The sequence below is a fragment of the Acipenser ruthenus genome, chromosome 19 (assembly GCF_902713425.1).
Source record: "Acipenser ruthenus chromosome 19, fAciRut3.2 maternal haplotype, whole genome shotgun sequence".
Taxonomy (NCBI): domain Eukaryota; kingdom Metazoa; phylum Chordata; class Actinopteri; order Acipenseriformes; family Acipenseridae; genus Acipenser; species Acipenser ruthenus.
Window position 1 is genome coordinate 2,912,657 of NC_081207.1, and position 14,879 is coordinate 2,927,535.

The window sequence follows — 14,879 nt, forward strand, 5'->3', positions numbered from 1 at the left end:
CTGTAAAGTGTTGTCATCCTATCAGTACAAGCCATTCTTAATTGGGGCATTCCATTACTGTTCGTGGTGTCCAGTGTAGTGGTTTAAACAGCAGAGCCCCTCAGTAATAACAGATGGGTCCAGGAATGAGAAATACTGAATAGTACTGATGCGAAACAGATGATCGCTTTAAAAAAAAAAAAAAGTCTTAACAAATACGAAACAGTGTGACACTCCACTCCACAGAACTTAATTACAGCCCATTGAATGTATCAGTGTTAAACTGGAAACTTATTTGTCACTCACAAATGCAAAACAACTGTCCAGGCGGCTCAGAGTGTTATCCGGTATATGCTTTTTCTGCTCAATAGAATGTCGGGCGCCAGTTAGGGATACTTTTCACATGTGGGTAAGAAACACCAAATGTATCTAAAAGTTCATGAAATGGAGTAGAACTAATGCGATGAATCACAGCAATTGGGTAATAATTTATACAAGTCAGTCAAACTGTGGTAATCAGTGTGAAGACTTCTAAAACCCTTATCTTTAGGATGGAAAGGTATCAATATTAGTTAGCTGATTCAAGACTATATGCCCCCAGTGCTTAATCAAATCTGCTTTAAAGCATTCTGCCGAGTCCTGTTCCTCGCCAGTGTCTCTCTCTCGAAGAAATTAAGAACCACGACTGAATAGCGCTTATTTCTGAAAGAACAAGAAGAAAAGGCCCTCTTAAGTAGTAAAGCATTCCACACCACACTTGACAGGGACCCTTTATTCCTACAGCCTTTTTAACTTTGTTCCCAAACAAGGCGGAGTGCTGCGCCCTGCTGCAATCCCTTTTGTTGAGTGCCTGTTATTCTAACCCTTTGTCTTCTCGCTGTCTCTCTTCTTCCCTGCAGTACTTTGAGGTCCCCTTTGACTCCAACATGAACAGGACCAAGAACAGGCCGCTGGTTAGAGGCCAGATCAGGTACAGTGAGCTCTTCTCTCGCACACCTGCCTCCCTGTGTAATGTGAGAATGGGGCAGACCTTCCTCTGCTCCCTTCACTGGCATATCCGTGTCACTTCCTCTTCTGTTCACATAAGAATTCTGATGAGACACATTTCCCCGGTTAATAACTTACCATAGAATGGAAGCCAGCAGTTTGTCTCTGTTCATTGGCGTTGATGAGAACTGAAAGCTTAAGCTTTAAAAGGCATTATGTGGAGAGAAAACAAAAGTCCATCACAATAATTAACTGCGGTAGTACAGACTCAAGCTGCTGTTTGTGTTTCTCTGCTGTCTGGCTGTCTGTAGGCTCTTCAAAGAGGATGACAAAGGGTCCAGGTATAGCAGGTGATATAAACTATGCAAAACAGCCTCTTTGAAATGGAAATAAGGGGTCCATTACAATCAAAACAACATCTAAAAGCCTATGACCGCCACATCTGAAGTGTTACATTTCCTCAGCTCTGTTTGGATAACAGAATATTTCTTAATGACTTCTTTTTGTGTCTGGTGATTATACTTCTCAAAGGCCAATTGTAAACATTAATTAGGTAATTACTCACAGTATTAACCCAACAAAAAGTTTTTGAAGGGAGGATTTCTTTTTTCTTTGATGTGACTCCTAGGTTTAAAAAAACAAACAAAATTTATGTTATTTCTGTTTTATATTTAGTATTTTTGAATGATTCTTTTTTAACGCTAATATTTCTCTATCGGATGAAAGCATATCCAATTTATTGCTGAAAATTTCTGAATACAAATGAAAGAAACTGACACCATCCTGGAGAGAATGAGAGGGGGTATAGAAAGCTGAATTGACTTTGTGTTTTCATTATAAAAAAGTTTTGTATAAAGTGCATATGGACAGTAAGGGACAGTGGACACATTTTTAGCTACCCCACAAGTTCCACAGATGCACCCTATAGATCAAAAAAATGCTTGTGGGCACGCAAAGGGTTCGAATGATTGCCAATACCTGTTGACTACAAGACATAGAAGAAGAGACCTGCTCCAGCAGAATCTGTAAGTAGATACTAAATGGCTAATCCTAACCTGAAGGACCTCCTCTCCACAGACCTCTCCAGAGCACTGGTGGGTTTGTGTTGCTGACTTTTGTCCACCTGAGGATTACGTAAAGAACACTATAATAATTTTACTAAGCCAGATTCGAAACAAGTGCTCCAAAGGTTTTTTTTCTATGTAAGGTGTTTTTAAAACGTCGAGTCACTGCATAATTGAGTTGGTTTCAGTTGGTGCTTCGTTTATCATTTAAAATCTGAGTCGGCCAGCTTTTTTTAAATATTTATCTGCGGCTTTCCTAACGATTTTCTCATAATCGTTTTTTGAAGTGGGAGCAGATTTCTTGTGTGACAGAGTCTAACCTGTTGTCTGATGTTTAACATCTGTGACTGAGCACACAAAGCTCTGTGTGATTTACTAACGCTCCTTTCAAGTGGCACAGATGATTTCATATTTAATTTAATTTCGTATTTAAACAAATATAATGCAGTTGGGTTTCAAACACCCTTGTCTTTTTTATTATTATTATTATTATTATTATTATTATTATTATTATTATTATTATTATTATTATTATTATTATTATTTTAAATTTACTATTTGCGAATTGTTTTTATCATTTTCTCCCCAATTTGGAATAGCCAATTATTTTTAGGCTCAACTCACTGCTACCACCGCCGCGCTGACTCGGGAGGGGCGAAGGCGAACACACTCTGTGCTCTGAAACGTGTGCCAACAGCTGACCACTTATTTTACAAACTGCAGGCCCACCATGCAGAGCTACATTGTCGGAGGACAACGCAGCTCTGGGCAACTTATAGGCAAGCCCGCAGGGGTCGCTGGTGCGCAGTGAACCGAGGACAACCTGGCCGACCTAAGCCTTCCCCCACCAACCGGGCGGCGCTCGGCCAATTGTGCGCCACCCCTTGGGAACTCCCATCCATGTTCGGCAGTGAAATAGCCTGGACTTGAACTGGTGACATCCAGGCTGTAGGGCACATCCTGCACTCCACGCGGAGCACCTTTACCGGATGCGCCACTCGGGAGCCCCCAACACCTTTGTCTTTTGATTGCACTCGGAAGCTTTAAAAAAAGAAGCGCTTTTAAGTTGTGGAATCCACCTCATAACATCAGACTGCCATGGCTAGTTATTTCAATTATACATAATCGCATATCATTTTCAGTATGTTTTGCACTGAATATTGATCATTCTCTATGTGCAAGACCTCAGAAGCAACGCAGTGACTCGTAAAATGGGAGGCACCCAGTCCCAATCAGATACAGCACTTTGATAGACCAGGGCCTTGCTATCCTCTTGATTACTCATTGCGGCCATGAACTTCAAATTAACACATTAATAGAGATACAAAGAAGGTCTGGCGATCCCATTTAACAAAGTTCCAGGGTTAACCTCCTCTGTCCTAATTCTGAATGCCTATCGCATTTCAATGGAGGAATTCCTTTGTATCAAGCACTCCATTTGTTTGATCGAAAATCCAGCACAGTCAACCCTCCCCCCCTCACATATAGACCCTGACTGCCTGTATTCATCGCAATCTTTAATTGCTTGAGAGACAGTTGATAAATTTGAGGGCTTTGTATCTCCCCGTCATGTTAGGAAGCTGTCCAGATGCTGCAGTTTAAACAGGGTGTCACGGTGCGTTGTGTTAAATGGGGACTCCATCTGCTTGCAAGAAGGACTGCAGTGAGGGAGATGCAGCTCGAAGGGAGCCGGGTCCACCCCTCCTCCAGCAGAGGTCAAACCTGGTCAGGTCACTGGAACTCCAACCACCCTTGGCGGCATGCCTGCTGATACTGACCTCTAACCTCTGTTCCCGGCGTCGTCAGCATTTGATATTCATATTTCTGTTTCTATTCTTGCTTTGTCTAAAGAAACCCCGGTGGGATGCTTTGCAACGGAAGACCTTTTCCTGTCTGAGATTGGGAGCTGGCACCTCTTTGAATAATTGAAACAGTTGTTCGCAAAGCAATAATGATAGGTCGTGGTGTATCGTGTTGGTAAGTCTATTTAGTTATATCGAGCCATTTGTAGACCAGGAACTTAAGGAAGAAAGAGCAGTATTTTAAGTTCACGCCCTGTAGTTTGACACTAATTTGGACACATAACTAAAAACACCCTTATGTTAGGTCTTGCGTCTATTGCTTTTAGGAAGCAAGGGTTTTTTTCTCTGTCTCTCTGTCTAACTAACAGTATAAACTAACAGAGCTCACAGTTACAGGCTCTATGTTTCTCAGTAAAATGATCATTGTGACAGTCAAAGGGATACCAATGATCTACTCAATCACCAGCCTTTCTACAACCAAATCCAAGGCTTTACGTCCTGCATTGTGAGAGCTTTGATGGTGGATTTTACTAATAACCAAGGATTCACATGGAGACAATGTGTATACACTGTGTCTGTTTGGCTAATACTGTGAGTGGCTCTAAAGCATGTGAAAGCACAGGCTGGGGGCGTGGGGATCACTTGCGGTCTGTAGGCTTAAAGGGGCTGCACTGTCAGGGGTATAGCATCCAACACTTGGAATGAATGAGACCATTTAATGTTAGTCCAGTAGACAGGTTGAAGGCTTCAGTGTTTTAAATACCCAGATTATACCTTTTTTTTTTTTTTTTTTTTTTTTTTTAAGGGAACACCAAATCACACGTGTGTTTTTGGAAACATATTTTTTTCCATTAATTTGTGTTTTTTTCTTTTTCTATCTGGTTGTTTGCCTCGTGGCTGAAAGGTCACTGGTTCATCTAGCCCTTGCCTAGGGGTTTGTTTATTTTGTGTTCTGAAAACTCAAGAACAGCATGCTGTCTGTTTATCAAGAGCATCTTGTGAATGTGTAAACACACTATAAAGAGACACATACACAAGTCAAATTCTGCAACCTGAAGCAGGTTTTACTTCTTCAGCTCTTCAGCACACTTTTTTTGTGTTTGTTTGTTTGTTTATTGTTATTGCTGTGTTTTCTAACTTGGATCAGTATGCAGCCAATGGATTGATTTGATCGCGTTTGATTGCTGACCTATGACCCATGGCGATATATGTAGTATTTATTATTACTGTTCTTATACTTACATTTGTCAGTTTGTCATATTGCATACTTTAGCTCATTCCACTTTAAAACTGCTGCATGCCTTCTAATTTCTTTAATGCATAACTATTAAAGAAATGCTTGCATTTCTTATAATGGGATTCTCCTGTTAATGGCAATCATATGTTCGGCAGATGGGCTATGAAGTTAACAGAAATCTGCTGCATAAGGAAGGACCCTTGGGCTAAGTGTACGACTGAAGCATATGCTATACAAATCAGTGTTTAGCATATTGTTAGGGTCACACAAGCATATGCACCAAAGAATGGGACCATACAGATGCATATTTAATGCAATAATAGCCATAATTTGAAGCAATTTTCACCGAGACCACCAGAATTGCACTCCTACCAGGTCCCACTGCAACATGCATAATATTGCTAAATTCTTTATTCGGCTGAAAACTATTGTATCAACTTTTGTATTGCTGTTCGGTAACAATGGCACTATAGGATTCTTGGGCATGGAAAGTGAGACTTTGTAGAGTACCAGTGAAGGCATGGACACTGGAGGAAGGCAAGATAAAGAATGTCTCCCGATTAGTGAGGTCTGAATATGAGCACACTGTATGGTAATGAACCAACAGTATTTACCATACAAGCAATGCAGATAGCTTGTATGGTAAATACTGTCAAGGCCTTCGTGCACAGCCTGATGTCATGAGACCCATCTGTCTGCAGGGAAGTCCCTGGGTGTTGGCTGTGGGAGAATAGGGATGCTTCCTGTCTGCCTTGGTGTCATTCACAGGTAATGCACAGGGGGTAGAAGTGTGATGTTGCTATAGCGTGAGCCACTGAGAGCATACCCTGGCGGATCTGCCATTGACACCCAGAGAGCTGATTGGCAGATGCTGGAACCTTGCTGTGCCATGGGTTCACAGAGAACTGCCTGTGCCTTTTGTGTGTGTGTGTGTACATGTGCTTGCGTATGTGTGGGTGAGTGTTTTTTTTGCTATCCAACCTGTTGGTGGAAGTGTTTTCTGAACAAACGGTGAGGTTTTTTTTTTATTGTTTGTTTTGTTTTTTTTGTAATATTGTGAAGAAACGAATCACCCAGATGTTTACCGTGCAACGTGCATGCTTTGTATTCAGAGTTTCTTTCTCTTTCCCCAGCCCTCTCCACGCAGTGAGCTTTGCTGCAGCCTGTGCGGTTCCTGGCATCACCCTGCTCGCCCTGACAGTGAACCCCCTAACGGGAGCCCTGGGTGCCCTAAACCTCTTCCTGTACACCTGCTGCTACACCCCCCTGAAGAGGCTGAGCATCACCAACACCTGGGTGGGGGCTGTCGTTGGGGCGATCCCCCCCGTTATGGGCTGGACAGCTGCCACAGGCAGCCTGGACGTGGGTGGGTACACTTAAACACTGCCCCCCCCATGTACATCTGCAGAGGAGGCAGTGTATTGTTCAGCTCTGTTCGTTTAGATTTGCTGATCGGAATCCAGTGGGTGTCCCATGGGTCCGGTACAGACACAACAGTCACGCTGCAGTTAGGCCTTTCATGAACTGTTATGCTGCTCTGAACGAGAGTGGGTGAAAATCTGATTGTATGTTACACAGCACCCTGTACTACGTATTGTGTATTTATTTATAATACATAGTTAAATAAGACACAGATTAAACAGTATAGCTCATTTTAAGGTGACGTCATTGCCATCTGATTGCCATTTCCAACAACATTTCAGACGTGTAGTCTATCAATATCAGGGTCTGCTATATATTATATGCATTTATTATCTACATAATTCCTTGTCTTTCTGTATGACCAAAATTCAGCTGTGCATTGGAAACTTTACTCATTTAAATACTTAAATTCACCGAATGTGTATCTGAATCAGTTTCTTATCAGATTTCATGCCTTTTCTGCGTTAACTTATATATAGAGCTTCGTGGCAGAGCATGCAAAGCACTTTAGAGATTAGTAAATGGCATGTGACGAAGCACATCGGAATTTTAAACAAAAACAACGCTTTTTTAAAGGAAAGCACAGAAATCAACCATTTGCCAGCATTTTTCTATAAGCAAGTTAAATGCTTTACCATAAGCCCGAACCACCCATGGAGTGGAATTTGAATAGACATACGACAGTCCTTATATCTACATGTGTGCCAGATAAGAGCATTTATTCAGGGTGGGAGGTGACTCGACTGATAGCTGAACTGACAGCACTAGGCTGTGTTGATCCCTAGTGTCCTGGGGGCCAAAGGCATAAGGTAAGGAAAATATTTATGCAACTGCTAATGGGGTGTGCAGGAGTAATTAATTGGTTAATATGGAAAAGATATTCAAATGGAACTGAGCCATTGAGATGCAAGATCTTTTTCCAAGGCTGCCCTATACCTGCTTCAAAGGGTAGGAAGATTGAATACTGCATTGGACCCAGGGGGAATTCAACCAGTAGGGAAGACACAAACCCTTAGCGCCATGAGATTTTTTTAATGTCTGCAAAGTAGACAACCTGGTTCAAGCTAATCCTCCCTCCAGCAGAACTTTGACCTCAAATGGCGACAGTGTTGTGACCCAGAGGGGAGACTGCCCTCAACTGAGCCCCCAACTCAAAGGTGCTGTAGCTGCAGGCTTGAACAAAATGTAATGTGTATCTTGTGCCGCATGTGGTCTGTTGAACTCCTTGACCATCAAGCAAAGTATAAGTGTGTGTGCGCCTATATATGACAGAGATAGAAAATGATGGCGAATGGTACAGAAACTTCTTTTGCCCACACCAGGGTATCCAGGTTCTTCTGTAAGATAGAATGTGCATAAATAAATCCCATCCCAGTCTGGCTTCATAGGAAATACTGTTTGAGGCTATGGGAAAGAGCCTTGTGCAACTAGCTCCAAATAATTATTCCGCTGCACTTATGAAGTCTGTGTTAGACAATAAAAGGTCACCTGACCCCAAAACACAGTTTAAAGATACAGACCAGAAGTTGGGAGGGGGAAGCAAACAAATTAGCCATTATCCATTCATTTTTAAGTTCTGTTTTATAAAAGTTTCAGTTCCCGCCCACCTAAAGGTAAAATACTGAGAGTATGAAGGAATAAACAGAGTTGCTGAAAGGCCCTGCTCTGTGTTTCCAGGTGCCCTGCTCCTGGGAGGGATCCTGTACTCCTGGCAGTTCCCTCATTTCAACGCTCTCAGCTGGAACCTGCGGGAGGACTACTCCAGGGGAGGCTACCGCATGATGTCCGTCACCCACCCGGCGCTCTGCCGGAGAGTGGCACTGCGGCACAGCCTGGCCCTCATCGGACTGTCTGTCCTGGCACCAGCCCTGGATGTCACCAGCTGGACCTTCCCACTCATCTCCCTCCCCATCAACCTGTACATCAGCTACCTTGGGTACAGCTTCTACAGAGACGCGGACCGCAGCAGCGCCCGCAAACTCTTCTTCTGCAGCCTCTGGCACCTGCCCATGCTGCTCCTCCTCATGCTCACCTGTAAGAAACCACGAGTGGACAAGGAAGACAGATCCGTGGCTCACAGTTAACCGTCGTTACACACGAAAACCAATGAGGCGTTTATTTTTTTTCCTCAATCCACCACTGGCCTCTTCCGCCTCTCTTGCGTCCAGTGCCTTCCCTGTTTGTTGGATTGATTACAGACATGCATCTAATAGCAAATCAATATGGGGGGTTCAAATAAAAATTTACCAAACAAATGATGATGTGTCCATGTGTTAATCAAGGAGAAAAATACCATTGATGTAATTATTGGTTGTAGATACACTGATACAGAAATTCGATTGGCAGTCTGTGTTCTCATAAACTCTGTTGACACGCCCTGCTTCCAAGCAACAGATATCAGTTTTGTGTGACTCATATGTATATATATCTCAAATACGGACTGATCCTAATAATTTAATACCAAGACAATATGTGGGTAGGGAAAGGGATTCTGAACTGGTGTTTAGAATTGCCTTGTTGATAGATCCATCCTGTATGAATAGTTTTAAGGAATTGATTATACATGCAACAATATTTATTTTTATTTATTTTATTTAAAAGGATTTTAATCTATATTTAAAGCTGCACAAAATCACATGGAAAGTATGTTGATTTGTGTATAATATGATTTTTTTTTAAAAAATATGTATATATCATATAAGAATATTAGTACAGTAGAGCATCACTAATCCGAACCAGTTGGAAGCGGGCCCTTGGTATCATGTTAAAAAAAAAAAAAAAAAAAAAAAAAAGCCTTGTCTGGTCTGTGATCACCTGCTGTGTATGATACTGTTTACAGTAATATTTTAAATTATCAGCATGCATTTCATTCTGATTGTGTGGTTCCCATTATACTGTAGGTCAGTTGGAACTACTGGGGTTCTAAATAGTGAGAGTTGACTATTGTATTTAAAATAAAGGTATCATAAGAAACATTAAGAAAATACAGATTATTTATGTATGGACCATATATGTTGACCTACACTGTCTATAGTTCACTACATAAAGCCCATTGCACTACCTGTATTCTTAGTAGCATATGTACCGTTATATATATTGTAGGGTAACATTTGTTTGTGTAACAGTTTACTGTTTCAAATAAAAAAAATCTAAAATATCTAAGAAGTCCATTGGACTTGAAAAGATTCCTCAAACTTTTAGTAGATTGTCATTTTTTTCCCAGTAGTACACTGACAGATCTAATGAACAAATAAATACAATGGAAGAGGTTTTTTAATATATCATTTGTAAATATTTAATAGTGCAATAAGTAAATATTTTGTGCCCGATAAACATGGGTAGTAGGGGAAAACTAAAACAACGTGTTGTGCAATCATGAAAGCCATCGACTCCCTGGAGGCTAATTGGCAGACACTGATCCATTTAGAACTTGAATACACTCATGAAGATTCTAAACATGGAACTAAGTACAGGAAGTTGTGTCCAATATGTGGGAGCTGGGTATACAAGGGAGAGGGGAGGGGAGGGGAAGTATTGCAATATTGCTGGGAGAAGTGATGTGCTGTAGTGTAGACGAATAAGGTTCAGTATATAAATAACTCTGGTGCAAGCTACATGGGATGTACCCTGAAGGACAATCAAGGGTTAAAGTGCATTCAAAGTACTGCTGACGCATTTAAAACCAACAGCACTTACAAAAAAGGAAAACCAAAGACTTCACTGCTTTCAACGGAGTGATCTCTAAGCCTGATGCTAAATCTCTTCGTAAAAGATTAGTGTACAGTGTGCACTTGGTTAAGGGCCAAACATTTGAAGAATGTGCTGTATTATCTTGTACTTTGGTGTATAGGCTAAGTACAGGCCCACGGTTTAGTATACTTAAAGGCGTGCATCGCAGTCTTGGAATACAGTACAAACAATGGAGTGTTGTTTTAATAATAGGATACAAAAGATTTAGCGCTTTAGAAAACAATGATTTAAGGTAATGGGAGTGTTCATACTTTATTAAGAAAGCAGAAACAATTACCCCTTATCCTTTTCTTTAATAATTGTGAGCTGCTGCATCAATCACTGTTATAAACTGTATCTAACCCTTTCCAGAATATTGCATGTAGAACGTTTTAAAACCCTGCCAAGGTCAACAGCCCCCATATGAAATATGCATGTGTACACATTTTCAACCCCCCCCCCCCCCCAGGCACACATCAAAACCAAAACCATGCTGACTTATGTCCAAGGCAGGGGAACATGTTGATTGCAAATACAGGACTAAAGTGTACAAGAAGTCTATGCTTTCACACTTACCCGTGGCCGGATACACTGCCCTGGAACGGCTTTTCAATGCAGTGATTGCATTACTATTACTACAGGCACATTGAAATTCAACCAGCATGCTTCTGGCTCACATTGCTTAACGTTTGCACAACGATACATTCCGATTTGCATCTAGTCAATTACAAGTTAATGTTAGAGAATAATATGTGTGAGTGTGTGTTTGGTTAATTCTAGTAGCCAGCTCAGGGTGTTGGGAATTGTGAGAAACCTTGAAATGAGATTTGTTGCGTTATATGTGTTGATATAATATTTTATATGTAGGAGTATCGCCATACACACTTGCAGTCCTAAGAATTTGTGTAACCTGGTGGTACTTTTGCAAGAATAATTAAGAAAAGGGTGATTTTAACACAGAAAATAATACAACTAAATAAAATAATAGTTACATGTATTTATTACTGCTAAACAAAATGAGTTTCCCCCAGATTCTTGAGCATGAAACAGCTGGTAATATATTTGAAGCACAAAGGGAGACGATTGTTTTATTGCACAACTAATACAATTTCAAATCGCATCAAATCCCGACACAAATCGTAAACTCAACAATTAACAGACAGACCGGGAATAACTCCGAGGGTTAATTATATTAACATTAACCATGTCTTAATTCCAGTGCTCTCAGACCATGCATATAGTTGCTTTCACTGCCTGAAAAGAGTAGATATGATTAATGAATATTCAGATACATACATGTTTGTTGGTTTGTTTGTTTGTTTGTTTTTAAGCAAACCTAACAGAAACTGAGCTATGCTAAAAATGTATTTTGTACCAATCCCCAAATAACTATTTGTTATTAAATGACTCCCCCCCCCCCCCCCCCCCCCCCCCCCCGACATCAATAAATGTTTCATTTTATTAAAAATGCCCTGGCCATAGCGTCCCATCTGGTTTTAACTAAGAGGCGTTACATTAAACTGAATATAGAAAGCAACAAATTGCATTATACCAAATCATCTGTCATTGAAAATTGGTTTGAAAGCGTATTTGTTAAAATTAAAAGGTCTCTGTTGGCCGCGTGGAATGGGAGGTCATTTTTTGGAACACATGCACGGGGCAGCACCTGCTTTGTAACGCCGGGGTGCCGAGTTGTGGGCGAACTGTGGGTTCAGATTTTTCTTCTGAATTTAAGTAAAACACTGTCCGTGATAAATGCAATAAGTTATAACCAAATTATTTTTCCTCTCAAGAGATCTAGGGGTCCTTCAGTGGCGTTTTCCCCTGCTCCTCCGGTTCAGGGACTGTGGCGAGTATCAGCGCACAGAAGCGAAGGTCATTCATACAACTCTCCGGGAGATGTTAACACATCTGCTGGGACCATGGCCGATTCTTTCAGCGTGGTCTTGGTGCCGGTATTCATTGTCTTTGTCTCGCCATGTAGAAGAGGGGACCTCGGCATTGTCGCCTCTCCGCATTCTCATGCTAATTCTCGGGACAGGAGAGGAGCCGCAAACAGATGTGAACCATTCGGTTTAAGTTGTAGTTCATTTGTTAGGCACTGTATAGCAAGCCGCTTAGCAGGATATTAAATATTAGCCAGGCCCATTCACCGGATTTAGCTAAGTAAGTTGGGGGTCATTGCTCTTATTATGAATATAAACTTTTTTTTTTTTTTAAATCGTGATACACAACATTTTAACTATTTACATATGCATATTTCTATTTAGAATTGTATTAATTAAAATATTATGTAATCATGGGGTTAAACTTTTTTTTTTTTATGTCGCTGTATATTAACTTATTTACTGTAACAAAAATACACAAAAACACAATTCATAAATAAAATAATAGCCAACTTTGTTAAAAGTTTGAAAAGAACGGGCAATTGTACCGGCTCAAAATACACACGTCTTCATTCGTTTGCAAATTCATACGTGATTCTGCATTGTGTTGGAGTAATGGAGTGCAAGATTAAAGTTTAATATAACCGTAGTCGTCACTGTGAAAAAGGCTGTTGTTTGTCCATCTGCTAACCGGACACGCTATAAGTGATAACACACAGGTTCTAATTTGTATAGCGTTTAGGTGGTGGCATTGCCACAAGCAACATGCATAGCAGGCCTATCACACTTTAGCAAAATTACGTGCCACAGGAAAACAGTTAAACTCGTTTAACACTCCAGCTGCACTTATGGAATATTAAAACACCCTCAATTTTGGCATTAGTGTATATAAGAAAAATAATGAAACTGCTTTTTTATTTATTTATTTATTTATTTATTTATTTATTTATTTATTTATTTATTTTTTTATTTATTTATTTATTTATTTACTAGCAAAGACCAATCACCACATTAAATATAATACATTGTAGCCATGCACTCGTGAAAGAGCATCCTTTGCTATTGACACGATTCGCAGGCACCATGTGGGGATCGGGGTGCAGGGCGCTGACGTATTTCATATGTATTCTGCTCCATGCTTATTTTAGCATAACATTGAAAGAACAACGTGTTAAATGTTTACTGCCTGAAACTATTTCAATTAGATCCCGCTTTAGTGGGAAATACAAACTAAAGCACTAATAGTATAACAACTCATAAAGCGACTCCTGTTGTAATTACTCTTCTGAGGAAACAAAGTGAAAACTCAAACTTTACACATGGAGCAAAACCTCATTCATTCTGACACATATTAGCGGGTCAGCCTGCATAGCCAATATTGTTTAAATGTTGGGCAAAGCGTTTTTTTTTTTTTTTTTTTTTTTTTTTTTTTTTTACTGTTGAAGTTTAATAATAAAAAAGACTGTTTAACTACCTGCTCAATATCGCTAGATAAAGAGATACGAATCTAAACTCCCCGTGGTTGGTTAAGGCTTAGTCGTTTTGTTCAATTTATTTTATGTTAGTAACTGTAGCCAAACTTATATCGCGGTAGATAACTCATGTTTATTCAATTTAGTTTTTTTTTTTTTTTAACCTCGCGGTTATTTCAGTCCGTAAAAACAAACAGGACTGTTTATCACTCGCCAAATATATCTTGAAATGTGTTGATTGACATAAAAACAAAAACAAAGAAATAAAAAATAACCTTTCCGACCGTTAAATTATTGTTTTCCACTTTTGTTTTTTAAAACAAATCATAATTATGTTTGATAAATATAATAATTCAAATTGATTTATCTCCATGTCACATTGAGTATTAAAATTAAGTGTAATATTACATTGACTTGAATATGGTGTAATATGATATTTAATTGATTACGGTCTAATTGAGAGAAAAATCAACGAAACTAACTAGTGTTAGCTGAATACGATTCATTTATATATGCCCATTAACACACACACACACACACACACACACACACACACACACACACACACACACACACACACACACACACATATATATATATATATATATATATATATATATATATATATATATATATATATATATATATATATATATATATGACATAACTTATTTAAAAGAAAATATACATTTTAAATGGTTTACAAAACGTCTTGGGCACAAAAGTGAAAGTGACTTTAACTGTAAGGTTAGATAAAAAAAGGATTATGGTTATTAAGGAGGAAATCGGCCCCTAGAACGGAACGAAAGTGGACTAGAAAGCGTTCGATTCGTCACGGTACGTGGGCTTAATTACAGACTGTATCGAGCGAAGTTTTACATTACACAGCTAATCGCATCGATCATATGCACCACTGAAACGAGGTTTTGTTAATTATCCAACTGTTAAACTAGTTCCACAGTGACACGGTTATGCACTATTTCTACACTATTTTAAATACTTAAATGCCTTTTTTTTTTAAAAAAAACAAAAAAAACCGAACTTCCTTTATCTAAGATCCTGCGTCAACTAACTATTTCCGGGATACAAACTGTATGTATATATAAAAATAAACACATAAATTATAAATTAATTATAAATTAATTAGCCGTTTAATTATTTAAATATGTTATTTATTTCTTAATTACGTTCATTTATCTTTTTTGCTGACGTTTACTGTAATTCATTTGCATGTACAGCTGTAGCCAAAAGTTTTGCTTCACCCTGGAATTAACTCATTTTCCTTCATAAAGTCGAATGGA

At 39.4% G+C, this 14,879-nt stretch overlaps 1 protein-coding gene across 1 annotated transcript in view; it reads left to right on the top strand.

Moving 5' to 3' along the window:
• The window catches only part of LOC117424060 (protoheme IX farnesyltransferase, mitochondrial), a 45,092-nt gene extending 35,407 nt beyond the window's left edge, over positions 1-9,685 (top strand). Inside the window, exons 5-7 of the mRNA XM_034040087.3 lie at positions 879-949; positions 6,203-6,435; positions 8,169-9,685. Coding sequence (XP_033895978.3) covers positions 879-949; positions 6,203-6,435; positions 8,169-8,575 — 711 coding nt within the window. The 3' untranslated portion in view covers positions 8,576-9,685. The remainder of the gene's footprint in view (positions 1-878; positions 950-6,202; positions 6,436-8,168) is intronic.
• Positions 9,686-14,879: the final 5,194 nt, after the last annotated feature.